Source organism: Neopsephotus bourkii, unplaced genomic scaffold (genome assembly GCF_033783945.1).
Source record: "Neopsephotus bourkii isolate Nb327-2 ecotype Australia unplaced genomic scaffold, CSIRO-AGI_Nbou_v1 NB_718, whole genome shotgun sequence".
Lineage (NCBI taxonomy): Eukaryota > Metazoa > Chordata > Aves > Psittaciformes > Psittacidae > Neopsephotus > Neopsephotus bourkii.
This window is the reverse complement of record NW_026901217.1, coordinates 2,626,917-2,643,794: the sequence shown is the minus strand read 5'-3', so window position 1 is coordinate 2,643,794 and position 16,878 is coordinate 2,626,917. Positions and strand designations below refer to the sequence as shown.

Below are 16,878 nucleotides of genomic sequence, written 5' to 3'. Positions count from 1 at the left end.
CAAGAGAACTACAGTCACTGGGATTAAAGATGCATCAAATTTTCCAGAAAGAAAAGGGAGAAAAAAGTTTCTGAGAATAATTTTATGAATCAAAAAATCTAAATGCTAACTAGGTATAAGAGAGTCTAAAATGTTACCTACATATAAGAACTATACTACTAAGTTTATAAAAACAAATCCTTTCTCCATCTGTCTCCTGCCTTGGCACACAGTTATTATTAATATGTGTATCACATTCCTCCTCTTAAACCAAAGAGCTCTTTGCCAGCAGGCTTAAACTAAATGTCTTCTTTTGCTCAGTGATTAGCTAAAGACACATAGGAGCACATACAACTGTATGTCTCAGACAAGGGAGAAGAAAGGTGGCAACTTCAAACAATGAAACAATCTTTAAACTTTCCTGAATTTGGTATTTTGGATTTTCTGATCAGACCTGTCAACTTAGGCTGCTTCAACTCCACTTATCAACCCCACTTATATCAACCTTGCACAAAGCCCATGGTTTGCTCCTACATGTCCCATAGCAGTTCTATTAGTTTATTCCTACCAACTAATCTTGGTCTTGCTAACCCAGGGGAACTTACACTGATATGGCACGCACTTTCATGGACTAAAGCAAACTAGACTTGGCCCACATAAAGAACAACTACAGGCAGGTACTTTTAAAACTAAGTATTGACAGTAAAACAACATAAAATATTGAAAAAAATAATATTTGTAAAATAGAGGCATACCCATCAACAAACTCAGAAGTCTCTGGACCTTTGAACTCACCCCCACAACTCTGTACAATCCTTGGTCATTTATACCTATTATGCAAAAAGAGAAAATAAAAAAAAAAAAAAGACAGAAGATCAACCACAGCCAAATTTAGCATTAAAACATTTCCCCTGGCAACAAATGCCTCAAAGACAGTCAGTTGTGAGAACAGCATTATAAATAAAGTATTGCAAGAATCCTTTTGTTCTGCATTTTTAAGATAAGTTCATGTTATGTTTTGATAAAGGTTTTGTGTACCTCAATTCCACTTCAGAAACTGGGAGTAGAAGCAAACAAGGACAAACCATTGCTTAGAAAAATAAACAAACAGCCAAACACACACAAACAAACAAACAAAAAAGAAAACAGATTTTTTAAATGACAGATTTTCAGATTTTTTAAATGACATTTTGGATACATCAGCATCTATATTCTAATAACATAAGAGCTAAACCAACAACTGCTAAATTAAGATTTCTTTACTAAACTTAATTTTGCCTTCTTCCAAATATGTGGCTGACAAAGAGAGTTTGGATGAAATAAAGAAAAACTTGAGCCTATTCCCAGTCGCCAAAACCAATGCTTTTTCAAGTTTATAAATGCTTTTCATTGAAGATACAAGACCTTATTCCAACCCACTGTGGTCCACATACTAGTTATGTCCAGAGGCACCATTACAGGTTACTCAAATCAGTACTTTCCAGTGTGCTTGGGATGAACAGAGATGCCATAACCAGCATCAGTCCCCTACTCTAATTTCATGTGGTCTCTGGACCACCTTTCTGTCGTTCCTGTGTCCTTTCATCCCACACACACTCATTTTTCTCTTCTTCCACTGCTTTTGCCTTCCTTTACCACACCCAGTTTTATCCCCAGGGAAGTATAACTATGAATATAAATTAAAGGAAAACGGGAGGGAGAGAAGGAGCAGGCAAAGAAAAGGGCAAAATAAGATATGTCTTTGTCTTTGTTGCACTGTTTCAGAGCCCATTTAGTGCAAGGTGAAAAATTACAATCCTGAAGCTGACACAAGACATTTGAGAGGCCGCATAATACATAGCCATCTACAAACACCACAGCGCTCTACCTCTATATTCATATTGGCCTGGAAGAGTAGAAATGCCACAAAATACCTGTGCTTCTACTCCAAGGAAATTTTTTCAAATAACGGATTATGTGCTGCTCTTATTCAAAATACCCTTCAACAAAGGAAGACTTGTGGAGAGTTCCCAGTTTCGATACCAAACTATTACAACCACAGCAGGAAAATTAAAACCAGTTATATGAGAAAAAGTTTCTTCTAAAATAACTATTAGATGAAGTATGTAAAAATCATTAGCCTTTTAATGAATTACTGTCAGACACAGCCATAATACACAGCAATAATTCTCAGTATGGTGGAGGGAGCTTTGTATTTTCTATCTCTTACTGCCAAGCCTAGCTACTTCTTTTCCTTCTTCTTTCATTCCTTCTCTTCCTTACACAATCTGCAGATTCCTTCCTGTTAGCACTGCTCCATCATCAGTCCCAGTGGGAAGCTGACTAGCTATGGCAGCAGCTCTTAATTCTCTTGGTTGCTCAACCTAGGCAAAACTGGCCCTCTTCCTTCCCTGGGCTGCAGGCACCACTGCAATGATGCTGAGTCTCAAGCTAGATGCCATGTTCAGAGCTTGCTCAAATTAACAGAAAAAGACAGATCTCCATGATTTCATCTGTGGTCATCAAAACCCACAATTCTAGACTATGCTTGCAGTTTAGCTGTGCACAAAAGAAAGAACCACAAAAAAGAAGCTATGTGGCCACACCACCACTCTTCTCAAAACTGGAGGTTATCAACCCAACCAAGTAAGTTTTCCAATGATCCCCAGACAACAGTGTCACACCATGCTATAGACCACTTAAAGACTGCCAACACTACAAAATAAAGCAAACCCAAACACCACCATAGTCCTTGATTCACTGCAAAGAAGGATGCAGTAGGAATCTGTCCTGAGAGCAGCAATTATTTTTTTACTTCCAATTTCTCAGAGATGTCCAGGAAAATTCTGGTACAAAAGTAACACCAAGCTTTTAAATGCTCTGCCAAAATGCATCACACTTTTTTTTTTTATACAATATCCTCTACTACTTTTAGTACCAGAGAAGAAGCCTTCTGCATCATATGCAAGAAGCTAAAAAGCTGAAGAAATACTGTCACAGTCAAATACAGCTCAGCTTTTGCTTATCTCAGAAGTTGTTTAGCAACTTTAACCTCCTTCTGACATTAAAACTAGGGGGAATCAAACTGTGCTGACCCAAACATACACTTATGGGCTTAAAAATAATTAAAGTCAAACCACAGAAAGTACTACTCAATATTAAAACAGACCTGATATGCAAAGGTCTCTGAAATGATGGCAGTACTGAAACCAAAACAATCCTCCAGCAATAATCATGAGTCTGTGATAGCAATTATCAGATAATTGATCAGTTTCGAATTCATCAACCTGAAAAAAGCACAGCTAATTGCTAGCAGACATCAAGAAGTGCAAAGAAGAATTAATATTTCAACACAGTCCTAAATTATACCTTTAAATGCACCTTTAAATGATGTTTAAAATACACAAACCTGGTTTGAGACAGTACCATTTCTGTTTTAATCTGCACATTTCAGATCTTTAGCACATCCAAAACAGATAATGCTTGGCATTTACAGAACACAATTGACAAGATGACTCATTGCACGGAAGAACTCACCACCGACTAAAATGTTGAGGGGTTCAGATGCTGTGTCTGCCGACGCAACCAGTCACTATTAGCAACATTGAGCCGTAAAGCCCCACGGCATAATTTCCTTCAGATTTACATTATCTCAAAATGTTTGGCTGCCTGATAATGGAATTTGGCATAGGTACATGATTTGTGAAATATGCTTACAAAAATAAGGTACTGTAAATAAAACGGGAGTTTATACTGTTGTAAGCAAGATATGTAGGGAAGTTTACTTTGTGGCTGGCACTGGACACGAGGCTGACACAGACTAGTAGAACAGCTGCAAATACAACTTTTTATAATCAAAGTCCATAGTACAGAAACAGCTGTACAAGTGACACCCTAAATTCAAGGTACTGCCACTTTTTTTGGTATGTGAAAAGGTTTTCTACTTCCTCCTCACCATCTTTTTGTCTCATGAGCAGAATGGACAGACAGCTCAATGCTGCCATCTCTCTCTGCAGCTCAAATTAGCAGCTCTGGTAGTTCTAAAGCCAAACACCTACCACATCCTCACAGAAGGTACAACCAACTCCTTGCACACAAAAACATGCAGTCTTTACCATCAGAACAAACAGCTCTTTGATGTTTTTATAAACTTTTATCACGTTGCATAAATTAAATACTAAAGAATAAGAATTAAAATAAAATAAACTGAAGAATCCCCTAATGTTCTCTGAAGAGACAAAACACAGGTGCACATCCAGCCATCATTGTGTTCAGCATGTGAGAGACAGGCTGCCTATCTTGATGTATCAGCATCTCCTATCGGGTAAAGCACGGCCAATGTCTGACAAGACAATGCTGAATCAGAAGCTTACATGCATCTTAATCAAGACAGTGCCTTCGATTCTTCTATTCATTCAGAGCAAATAATTTCCTTCTTGGCTTTATAAGAGGGAACTTAACTGAGAAAAAAATGATCCAGCCATTGACAAGTTTATGTTCAGTATCTCTGCTACACTCTTCTCTCTCTGAATACCAGACTTTTTCTGCTCTGACATGACAAGACTATTCTCAGTTTCCACCCACACTAGACTGTCCTCTCTTTCCACCCACGCCAACCTCACACCCATTATGATTAAAAGAGATAAAAACATGGCACACAAGCACAGTCTCTGAAGAGGCATCTGTCCTGTTTTCTTCTGCCGAACATAACTTGCTTTGATGTGCTATCATTAAAGTAAAATAATCAAGTAAAAACTGATTTAAGAACAAGCATAGGTATAAAATCTTCAACCTGAAAGATGGATTTATTTTCTTCATTGCACAACTATTTGGCCAAACCTTTATGAGGCAAACAACTGAACGTCCTCCTAGCCCTCCATTTGTATAGCTCAGCAGATGTCCTGCAGAGCACAGAAACTGATCCTCTAGGAATGCTTCAGTTAGTCTCTTGAACGAAGTCAGGATTTTAGTTAGGCTTGTTTATTTAAGAACATTAAAAAAAAACCCCGCAGTTGATGTTAAGTTCAGCATTAGGTAAACAGAAAATCATCATCAACTGCTTGAAATACAGTGGATGAATCAATTTCATTGAAACAGAGCTATGTGGATTGCTGAGTTCCTGGAAGGTAGCAGTACCTCACCTAAAGCCATTCTTGAAGCTCTGGGAAAATAAATATTTATTGAATACTGACTTTATTTTACTAAGTACTCCCAAACCCAAAATTAACAGAAAAAAAGTCAATTTCATTTTTAATAATCACCACAAGACACTATTGACTGCAAGTCTTACAAAGGCTGTGTGCAAGGAATAGTGAAGCTGCAAGGTCTCCACAGACAGAAAATACTGCAGATAACTTTGGTAACTTTAATCCTCTTCCAAACTACACTTCAGGGCAGATCCCACTACAGGGACATGGGCTTCTAGCCCATGAAAGTTTATCATTTGTTCCAAACAACAGTATTAGGTGAGCTTACACATGTATTTTGCACTTACATGCACCTAAATCATAGAATCATATAATGTTTTGGTTTGGAAGGGACCTTAAAGATCACCTAGTTCCAACTCTCTGTCATGGGCAGAGAGACACCTTCCACTAGACCAGGTTGCTCAAAGCCCCATCCAGCCTGGCCTTGAACACTGCCGGGGATGGGGCAGCCACAAATCAAGACCTAAAGGACAGGGTGGACTTGAACCACCGCTCAGTTTAACCTACTCACCTACAGTGAGAAGAAATCACATCTCTAACCCATTTTTCTTAATAGCCATTTCATGAAGAAAGTGTTCACAATTTTTCCACAATCATGTTCTTGTTTCACTTTTTCTGCAGATTATTAAAGAAAGGAGACACTACTTAAAGAGAACTATTCAAACACACCTATAAAATAAGCCAAAATATAGTAAACTCCACACTGCTTTCAGTAAGCATGACTCATAAGGTATTGTAAGGTAGCTGGTCACTGTGGTATAGAACAAAACCAGCCTTTCACTACATGACCACATGCTACCCTTTTCATAAAATCTGCTTCATCCACTGCAAAGAGAAGATCCAGTCTATTTCAAAGCAGGATTTTGCCATAAAGGCAACTTATCTGTAGGATGCCAGCTTTATCTGCAGTATTTCCTAGCTGAAATATTCAGATTGTAAATGCCAGTAACAGAAATTTTGAAGTGATGAGACAGGCAAGCCCTATTTGAAAAATATTCAAAAGAACAGAATGAACAAAAATAACACCAGACAGAATATGGTCTAATCTGGAATAACATCTTTAATGCATCGCACAGGACTGATACAAAAAAGGCCAAGAGAAAAACGATTTCAGATAGTTCTTGCTGTTTAAATGCTAAATTCTCAGTATCACAGAGGCTGATCATTCTTACTAATAATGTTGTATAGTAAGTGCATACGTGGAAGATACGGCTTTTAAGTAAGATCCTGCGTTGACAGGAAGTGTGAACAACCCATTCTTCGTTTGATTTATCTTATTTAAGCTGGACTGGGATACAGAAAAAAAAGATACAAATATTTCACCCTGTGCAATGCTCAAATCTCTAGAAAAAAAAAGATATAAATCCTAAAAAATCATGTATCTCCCTCTCCCTTGGGAGAAGGGAAGGAAGGTCAACAATTTAGGACAAAAATCTACACAGAGCAACTTCAACATCTCTTTTTGCAAACTAAGAAATACACCATCAGTGAGTACCTATTTTCATATTCACCTTTTTTTAGAAAAAAAAACAAAAACAAAAAAAAAAAAAGAAAAAAAAAAAGAAAAAAATCACAGCTAAGCAAGCAGGTTCTCCACACAATATCATATACAACACAGTGAGCCATAGTGTCACTGGTCACCTCCCATTTCAGCATGTCTATTGTTTTCTCCTCACATGGCAGCAATATCAAAAGCTGATCATACCCAGTGGCCAAGTTACACATGGTCTGTGACACAGCCTCTCCACAACCATAATCCCAACTAGCTCTTGAATACTATTTGCATACTGACCTTTCTGTTCTGTCTCCAATTTTGGAGACAACAATGAATATAAGAAACACTAAGTCTGATAGCATCCTTGTCCCTGTTGTGAAATAAATACCACCAGAAGTACTTCAGTGCTTGGTATTCACTTCCCTGCTCAGTTCTTGTTCTTCTAAGTGACTAAACAGAAAACCTCCACTCAAAGTCCACAAATGGATTAGTAAATCAGTCTGTTTCAAAAGCAAAACAAAGGTACAGAAATCGCCTGCAGGACACAGGGATTTTTCTCAGCTGTTCTGCACAAACATTGGCTTCCTTTGTCAAGACCATGCTGTTACCCCTTCAAGCAGTTCTTGAAAACACATTTCTTGAGGGAAAGCCTAAAGAAATTACAAATAATAGAAATATTACAAATGACTGGAACTGGACAGAAGGAAACTCCTGTCGTGGTCAGTGTAATATCTACCAAGTTATGTCTTTCCCAGATATCTCCAGGAGGCTAGATCACACAGGGCTTCTTCAAAGAGCAGGCCAGCTGCTCCGCCCTCTCCACAAACAGGTTGGATTGACCATTACCTCGTGTTTCAACAGCACTGATGCATTTTTTGATGATGGTGAACCCTATCTTATCCAACTGCGCACCTACAAGGGAAGGAAAAAAAAAAAACACTTGAAAAGTTGTTAAGCACCAGCAGAATTACTGTTCTTCACTCAAAAATAAGGCTGGACTTAACCCCATAACTAGTACTTCTCGAGCAAAACTGTAAATATTGTGGAATGGGAATACTTGATCACTTTTTCTAGAGAAAATTCATTTCCCTTTTCTCTTTCACAACTCTGCCTAGCCCAAGAAAAGGCTCAGTCTGGTGGTAATGGCTTCACTGAATCTGTTCACAGCGGCACCCTTTGAAGAATGGGATCTCTGATTAGGTACATATGTTGGCAGATGCAAAATGGAATTCAACAGTACTTGCTGCAACATCGACAACATCTGAGAGAGTTAACTAAATGGAACAAGGAAGTAACTTACGAAGAAAAAACATAATGACCAACAGCAGGGCTTTGACTAAGGCCTACCCGAAGCCAAGAAATTCCCACACTAAAGATATGGGACACATGTATATCATTTCACAGGAGCTAATGATCTGACTACACAAAAGCAGATGTATTAACAGGACAACATCTGAATTCCAGCATTCGTTTGTTGTTCCTATCTTCTTCTTCTTCACATCAAAACTTCATTTAAAAGCTTATATTGCAAAACTGCCCTTCCCCCAGACATCTGTCCTTCTTTCTCCTGGGGACCTGGTCTTGCACCACAAAAATAAATTTTGTTGGAAAAACTTTTATTAATAACACCAGGATCCAGCTTCAAGTAACAATGTATAATAATAATTTTAGAAAAGCATAAATTCCCTGGTAATGCAAGGAGGATAACTGCTTTCACTCATACACTTTCCTAACAGAAGAAAGCTAGCATCATTTAAAGAAAAAAAAAAAAAAAGCTATCTTCTCTATTCCCATATTATGGTCTACATTTTAAATACGCACATTCAGGTTTTTTGCTGACCATTATGTTGTCAGCTGTGATTGCTTTTAAAACTATACTTATGTGTTCTAACAGATGTGTACACACAATCTGGATTAGGAAATGTGATGCATTTACATAGAAATTAACTCTTTTTTGAGTCAATTTCCAGGATAAATTAGCAAAATCAACCAGACTGTTTCTGTAGCTTATGTCCACTCCTACAATTCTTACATACATACTAAACTGAGTTACTGGAAAACCCATTAATTACAAAATCCACAAAGTATATTCAAAATTTGAGATTAAAAATAAAATAGTTCATTATGTTAGATCCACAGAAAAAAAAACATTTACTTTTGCCTTTCTCAACTGTAAAATGTTAACAAAAAACAGCTTTAATAGCAATTCAAATACTTACTTCCCTCTCGTTTTGCATTTGCTCTATTCATACTGACGAACAGCTAACATAAAAAGAATAAAAACACAAATTATTTTAAAGAATCTTAAGAAATCAGAAACCATACACCCCCAATCTTAATGCCCAGTAGGCACAAATACAGTTGTTTACAGTTGGAAAGTATCACCTCTAAAAACAACAGTTCTAACAGCAGGACCAGAGGTCTGTGCCCCCTCAGGAAGTAGATAATTGCACTTTTTAAGGATGTAGATACGAAAACCAAAGAAAAATCTCAACAAATATAGTCCCTTGAGGAGCAGAACAATCTCAGTTGTTAGCACAGCCACGGAAATCAACTGTGATTTACATGCTCCATGTTCCTATGTTTCTCTGCAGGTTAGTTTACCACAGTTCAAGCTCGCTCAGTTGTGAACTGCTTTGATGAATCCTGGGAATTACATCCCAGCCCAGCACTCCCAGAAGCTGTAAGAAGTTTTAAGTTGGCTGAATGTACCTCAGACAACATCTGATGGTAATAAACAGACCTGCAGATGAAATAAGAATTTTACAACAATAATGTCAATAAAGCCTACTGCTAAAATCCCCAGTAGCCAACTACCAGGGACAAACATACGATGTGACCCATTATTTTTGGCCTGCAAGACCAGTATTTATGATTGTAAGATTAATCTGTAACATATTTCAATTATGCAGTTCAGACTCATTTCCTGATGTAAACTAGAAATTAAGCAAATTCAAGTACAACTTCATTCCCATTGACAAGGATTTTTTAGATTCAGCTTAAAAATATATATATATATAATAATACTACTACTACCATAACAACGTAACTCATGCAAGTCTTGCGACTGGAATGTAGCATGCCAGCATAAGGCTAAGTACACATGGTTATATTAGACATTCTCTAGAATACCAATAACATCATAGTGATGGGAAACCATTTATAAAATCAATGCTGTCATTACAATGAAAAATTTCTCCTATTAGCATTCGCAGTTACCTACACAAAGCTTTACCAAGTTACTCATCTCTCTTGAATTTTACTTTTATTCTTTCTTCATTGAATCTACCATTTTGCAAACTACATTATCTCAGGTTACTAAAGTATAAATGGGATCAGGAAGCAGGGTGTAAGAGAATTTCTCCATTACACCATAGATAGATATAAAATAAAGACTCTTACAGCTTCTTTTCCATCCAAGGCTTCCATCCACAGCTTCCTGTCTTCCTCAGAAAATGCCTGCATGGTCACAGGAACTCCAGGCCTGCAAATGTACCAACCACACAGAGTAATTGTATTCACCAGTGACTACAAAGTCTACTTCCAACAAGCAAAACCCATTATCCTGAAAGTCAGGGTTGTTTTATTTGCTTTGTTACTGAACACTACTCACCTTTAAAATACAAGGTATAGAACTGATACATACAGTAGGAGATAACAGAGGACAGAGAGGAAAAACGAAAGTGAACACAATCTGCAAAACTATTTATCTGAAATAACTCGTTGATAGCTTGTTGACCCCAACACTTGCTGCGAGTTCCTGCATTTTCTGAATTCTAAACAAACTTGCTCTTACGTTGCTGTTACAGAAGAAAATGGCTTTTGTCAACTTACCCGATGTGCAGTCTTCAGCTTTAGAGCAGTGACAATTATTACAGTTTTTTGGTAAATATCTTTAAAAAATAATCAATTCTTAATGCAGTATCTCATTACAAAACTCTACCATCATAACTTTCTAAAAAGCAGGGATGGACAACTGTGAGATGCAGGGATTAGTGAACAGAGATTAACACAAATCTACTTTTGTGTTTATATAACAGGAAACGAAGAAGAGTAATTGTGTGGTTCAGCATAGTGTACAAAGCAAGGAGAGTTAAAAGCAGAACAGGTTATTTGGGTAATTATTTTTCTGCCCATTAAAAAAAAATCATTGTACTCAGCCTGTCAATACTTTTGGCAAATTTGTAAATCTCATTATATAGAGATGGATAGAAACAGAGAACTAATTCATAACATTCTCTCTCTGCCTCTCTTTTGTATTAAATCTATTTTCAAATACCAAAATGGCTGTAGAGGGAAATATTATATCTAAAAGCAACAACACAGAAGAAACCAACACAAATCCCACTTTTACTTAAAATTGCAACAGTCTACACACCGTATTTTTACAACTAGAGAAATCTATAGTTGGTTTTCACCTCGCCATAAATTTTATCAAACCACACAATTTAATTGCAGTGTAAAACTCAGCAGGTACAAATACCTCCTGCTCAAAACCTCTTTTCGGATGCCATGTGAGGCCGAGGCATATACACACCCTCTAGCAAACCAATCTAAACTCAGGAGACCCAGCTGAAACTTTGGAAAACAGCAGCAACCTAGTAAGTCATTCTCTTTTTATCACTTAGAGAGAGGAAAACATTAAGCCATGGAAATGGAATCTCTTGCTACTCTTAGTGACAGACACTGAGCTCTTAGATTGGGTAAAGGAAGCTTTGCCTTAATTTCTACAATTAATAGCCTTTATGACTAGAAGAAGTTAATACTGGTATTAGAAGTAAGAGTAAGCAAAGCAGCTTCTCATGCCATGCAAGCTTTTTCCAATGCAGACTGGTCTGCTAGCAGCGCAGAGCAGCAATCATCATAAACATGCAAACTTAATCACTTGGTAGGGAAAAAATACCCAAAGTAATTAGCTAAATTAACAAAAAAAAAAAACCCTCACATGCTGATTTTTTTTTCTTGTCTGCTTTCTCTTACTAGTTAAAACTAAAATGAAACAAATTGCTTTTATGAAGGGCAAACTCCCCTTTTTTTCACTAAATTTGTAACTGTCAAGGTATCAGAGTATCACCTAGAGGCTGCATGAAACATTATGCGTCTTCAATGTAAAGTCAGAAGAGATAAAAAAAACCTTTTCTCCTCCTTGTCCTGTATTGGTAAAATTAAAATCCAAGTATTATTTCAGAAAAATAGTGCTCTTTATCAATAGAATGTCTTTTTGCTACCCCAAAAGACGTCTGCTGTCTCCTTAAGATTTAAATTTATCTCCATTTATCCTAGTCACCATCAACTAACCATGATGAAGTACAAAAACCAGAAAAAAAAAAATATCTGTCTCCAGAGATTTAGCCACGATCCTAGCACTCTCAGGGCTTCTAGTCGTAAGTATCAGAATTTAAAGAAAAAAAAAGAATCTTGGCTTTCTTTTTAAAAGAAAAATCCACAAATACTCAGCCAGCTCCAAACTATGCTCAAGTCACACACAAGGCTGAATTGATTGATTGATGGCTTGGCTTTGCGAGCAAAGATTTGGGAAGGGCTTTAGCCACACTGACTACAAGCACGGTGACCAAGGCTGAATACTGTCTACCGAAAAGGTCTTCCTAAAATTTTACGATCTTGCCTCCTTTCACAGCAAAGGAACAAAGAAAACCCCTCAGCCAGCCGTCAATCTGTATGTTATTTTTTAACTTGGACAAACCAAGGGATAAGTATGCCCTGAGCTGATACCAAGGAAACAAGCTAATGGCCTGCAGCACAGAACTAATCTCCATGGGAACATCTCAGTACTACACACATATATTATTAAAAGAAAAATGTCTGATATCAAGGTCACAGTGGACCAGTTTGGTCTATTATAGTTGGACAGAAAGATGGATTAGATTTTCCCCACTTTTACCAGAGAAGAGATTGAAAACAAATGTTTTGCAGGATCAAGGAATTACTGCTCCCCATCCATCTCTTTTCAAACTCCAGATACCCTACCAAACAGATATGACACCCAGAGGGGGTTCAACTGATGTTTCTCATGCTACATTTTAAGCAACTTTCTCAGAACTTTGGTCAAAATCTGTTATTGACACTGACCAACCCAACAGGAGCTGATGTCAAAAATATAAATCTTCACTCCCTTTCTTATTGTTGGGACACAGTGTTTGAATAGCTAAGCCACATCCTCCTCAAAACAAAAATGCAATTTCAAACCATGCTGTAGACTTGTGACAAATGCCACCCAAGTCATAAATTAGTATCTTGTCATCTGCCAACAGAGCTGGAAGTTTTCAGATGCAACCGGAGTTTCACATTTCTTTGCCCATTGCTTATTAGAAAAACAGGCATGCCTCAGGCAGGCCAGTCTGACTGGCCATGCAAGCCAAGCATAGCCTCTGACCTAAGACTGTGCATGTGCATATATGACCCTTATCACAGACATATTTGCAGACCACCAGCAATCATAGGACAGAGAGGCCTGACAGCATTGGCCATACTGCATTTAAAGTGAAGTGCACTATGAATTTGATTGGAAAAAAACCCTAAAACCTACAAAACTTGAAGATCTACTGCATGATAAATTAGAATATAATTTAATGGTATAAGTAAGGAGCAAATATGCTGGTTAAAAACAGCTCAGAAGGGTTGGTTGCAACACTCAGACAACAGTCCACTAATTCATATCTAACATCTAATGCTAGATATGATCCTGTTCTGCACAGATACAATCTGCATCAAAAGAACGTAACTTTACTACAGCTGCATTTATTCGCAGTATCCTATTAAGTTGGATTCTCACATCTTCACTAATGAAGCTGACAAAACTGTAAGAAATTGTAAGGTTCTTTTAGTGAAATAAATGAGCCATTTTTCTCTTTTTAAATAAGGCAACAACAACAACAAAAAAAAAAGGCAAAATCCCAATGCTCTTATTTGCAAGTCTGAGAATCCAGCATAAACCTCCAGCAACATGCCATTTTGGAAAGCAGGCTGGTGATACAACATGGTCATGTCTGCATGAATTATTAGTGTGATCATAGTCTTCCACTACAGTTATGCATACTCCCATTTAAGCCATGTTTCTTCACTAGGATAGCTGATTTTTTTCCTATGCCTTCCTTTTATGTGAGTTCATAAAATGTAGACATTTCAGTTTAGACCCTCCCTACTTCTGCTACACACAACTGAGGTAAAATCCATTGGCAGAATGACCATTGAAAAAATAAGAACAAAGCACAACAGTGCTACAGTAATGTTAACTACTACTTAGGAAGAGTCCTTTCCAGTGTGTTTCATGAGCTTACCTGTCTGAAGCTTCTAAGTCAAAACAGAATCGCCTGTCTATAGTATCTATATTTCTTTTGGTACAATAGGTAAGGACAAAGAGTTCCTCATCACCCTGTGAAAAGAAAAAGGTTTTTATATGTTTGACCACAGTAATTTAAACTAACAAAAATACTTTGCTACAAATATCTTGCATATGTTACAATATATGCACACAATGAGTCCCATTTTATGGCAAAGAGTGATCCTTTACTATCTATTACCTACCTGGCTTGAAGAACCAGCCCTTTCTTCAAGATCAACTAACACTAGAATCATATTTTATCCATAAGTATTCGGTAATCAAATAAACTCATCTGTGAACGCTGCATGAGTTGTACTGGATTTAATCAGGATTCACCATAGATTTTAATTATTTCTTGTCTCAGTCAACATCTCCAGACACCGGAGGTTGTCACTGAAGGATTAATCGCATTGTGTGGGTTTCAAAAAGGGAGATCTTTTAATACAGCAAAAATGGTTCATAAGCTTTTTGGAATGCCAAATGCTTATACACATACTATATTAACTAAAATGACTTATTATAATTAGAGTAAATCAGGGTAAAAAATTCACAGAAGTACTGAAATGATTAAGGAAGCCAAATGCCACTAATTTTCAGTATGGCAGATTTTCCAGAGCTTCTGAAAGATTCTTCCAAAAATCAATATACTTGTAAATATACACAGCCCTCAAAACAATGAAAGCCATCTCCCCTCTGCTCATATTAATAGGATATAATACCCTGATAAAATTCCAACAACATGATTTTCTAACCGAATTTGAAGATAGGGCAGGGTGTACATTAACAGGAATATTGACTCAAGCATTATTTACCATCTTTGGAGATAGTTTTTCCTTGCAACAAAATGCATTTCATGCATATTAATGCACTTTTTTAACACGGCATCTCTGAAGGTGCCGAGTGCCCTCAATTCCCGATTATTACAACAGGAATTAAAGCCATTTAAAGATCAACAGTCTGGGGTCTTGAATATATCAGATGCTATCAAAGATATCTGAAATTACATTCAGTTGTCAGTACGAATTATATTCCTACTAAAATTCTCCATTCTAGTCCCTCTTCTAGTACTTAAATCTCTGGGAGAAAAATTGGATTGAAGCATGTAAGAAAGAAATTTCTAAGTGTCTTATAATTTCCTGATTTATAGTTTAACAAGTTTAATGCCTCATGGATAAACCAGATCTGATGGTGAAACACTGCATTTTATCTGTACCATGTTCTCTGGTCTTCTAAAAGGAAGCCATTGAAAAGTCTGCAGAATTCTTATCCATCCATTACTTCAAGTTAATGTCCTTAAATGGCAGACTGAATAGCATGAGGGAGAAAAAAAAGCAGTAGAGAGGGAAAGTACTTGACACATCTTATCTGACATCCTCTGATCTTGATAAAGGGCAAATATAAGAGTAGAATATAAAAATATACTTACAACTTTTCCTCCTGATCTGTGTTCAAATGGGATCATGGTGAACTTCTTTGTCTCTTTCCTATACGTGCAATAGTGCTTCACCCAACTGGAACCAAAGGGAGCAGGCCCTACATAACACAAAACCATTAAACAGTAGGTACTCCTTCCAGTTCCTGTGCTTTCTTCTCCTGCTTTCCAAAATGATATTTAAAAGTCCCATTTAATTCATAATTCAGTATTTAAAACAAAAGTATGAATTTAGAACATAATAGAAAGCAATACAAATGTTAACTAGCGCTTACTATTCTACAAAGTGATACATGTATTTCATGTTTATGCTTAATGACAAATGGAACATACAGTTGTCTCACTGCTATGACAAAATAATTTTCCCCTAAAAAATAAGCATCCCTTGGAAATTTCATTTAGGCAGATCATGGAAACGTAGCTTTACACTTAGTAACTTGAGCTGTAGATTAACACAAGCTTTACATGACGTACTGATGAAGGTCTGATCCCATTTTCTGACACCAAAACTCAGTCCAAACTATTCATCAGTGCATACCCTACACCCACTTACTTACGAGCCCAGCCACCTTCAAATAGATTTGCATCGTAATGTTAACTGTTAGAATTTGTATTCTGATCCTCTGCATCTCCTCACTTCTATTAATTTACTTTTTCTAGAAAGAAAAGTCTGCTAAGAAATCTTCGGCTCTGAAGGACTCTGGAGAGTATCAGAGAAGCCCTCCTACAAATGGCTCAAGCTAACAGAGAATTTCACTGCTCCTAATATGGACAATTGGACAGTCTCACTGCCCTGCTCCTCCCCAACTTAGCTTCAGGTATACCCATCTCTCCCAAATCCTTTCAGCTGATTCCAAAACTCATGACCAAGACCAGTGAACTAGTCTCACAGAATAACGATTTTTTTTCTCATTTTTTACTGCTAGTTCTCTCAAAACTTATTTCCGAACGATGTAATACCAATGTTACCATGAAGAATGTGGTAGAGACTTCAACTTGTGAACATTTTACTTTACTTAAACAATAACCAATTAAATATCATAAAAGTAAAATCTCTCATCAGAATAAGCAAACCTTCTATAAGGGCACAACTGAAATACACAAATTTATCCAAAATGCTTAATTAGCCAAAAAAAAAAACAAACCACAAAACAAATTACTCTGTGGCCATTGCTTGAGGGCTAAGAGCTCTGCCATTTATTTGGCTTTCTTACTAGAATGAGGAAGACTGATATAAAGCATTGACAAGATATGATTTGTGTGACATGCACCTTCCACAGCAGGATTTTCAACTCTAGCTTCCTAGTATATAGCCTGCTTTATTTGACCCCATGATCACAATTAGGTAATGAAAGCATGCCACTGAATCAAGGAAATGACAGTCAATTTCATCATCCTAGACTAGCCCAATTTTCAGAGGTTAATTTGACAACTCATGTTGTTG

At 37.0% G+C, this 16,878-nt stretch overlaps 1 protein-coding gene across 3 annotated transcripts in view; it reads right to left on the bottom strand.

The window, feature by feature from the left end:
• ARHGAP10 (Rho GTPase activating protein 10) overlaps nucleotides 1-16,878 on the bottom strand; it is a 166,589-nt gene that overhangs the window by 68,520 nt on the left and 81,191 nt on the right. For 2 of the 3 annotated variants that reach the window (XM_061354199.1, XM_061354201.1), the window contains 6 exons: nucleotides 15,429-15,535; nucleotides 13,959-14,053; nucleotides 10,063-10,144; nucleotides 8,880-8,922; nucleotides 7,507-7,572; nucleotides 735-809 (listed from right to left, as the gene is read on the bottom strand). In XM_061354199.1, coding sequence (XP_061210183.1) covers nucleotides 735-809; nucleotides 7,507-7,572; nucleotides 8,880-8,922; nucleotides 10,063-10,144; nucleotides 13,959-14,053; nucleotides 15,429-15,535 — 468 coding nt within the window. The remainder of the gene's footprint in view (nucleotides 1-734; nucleotides 810-7,506; nucleotides 7,573-8,879; nucleotides 8,923-10,062; nucleotides 10,145-13,958; nucleotides 14,054-15,428; nucleotides 15,536-16,878) is intronic. The other variant, XM_061354200.1, reaches the window with a different exon arrangement.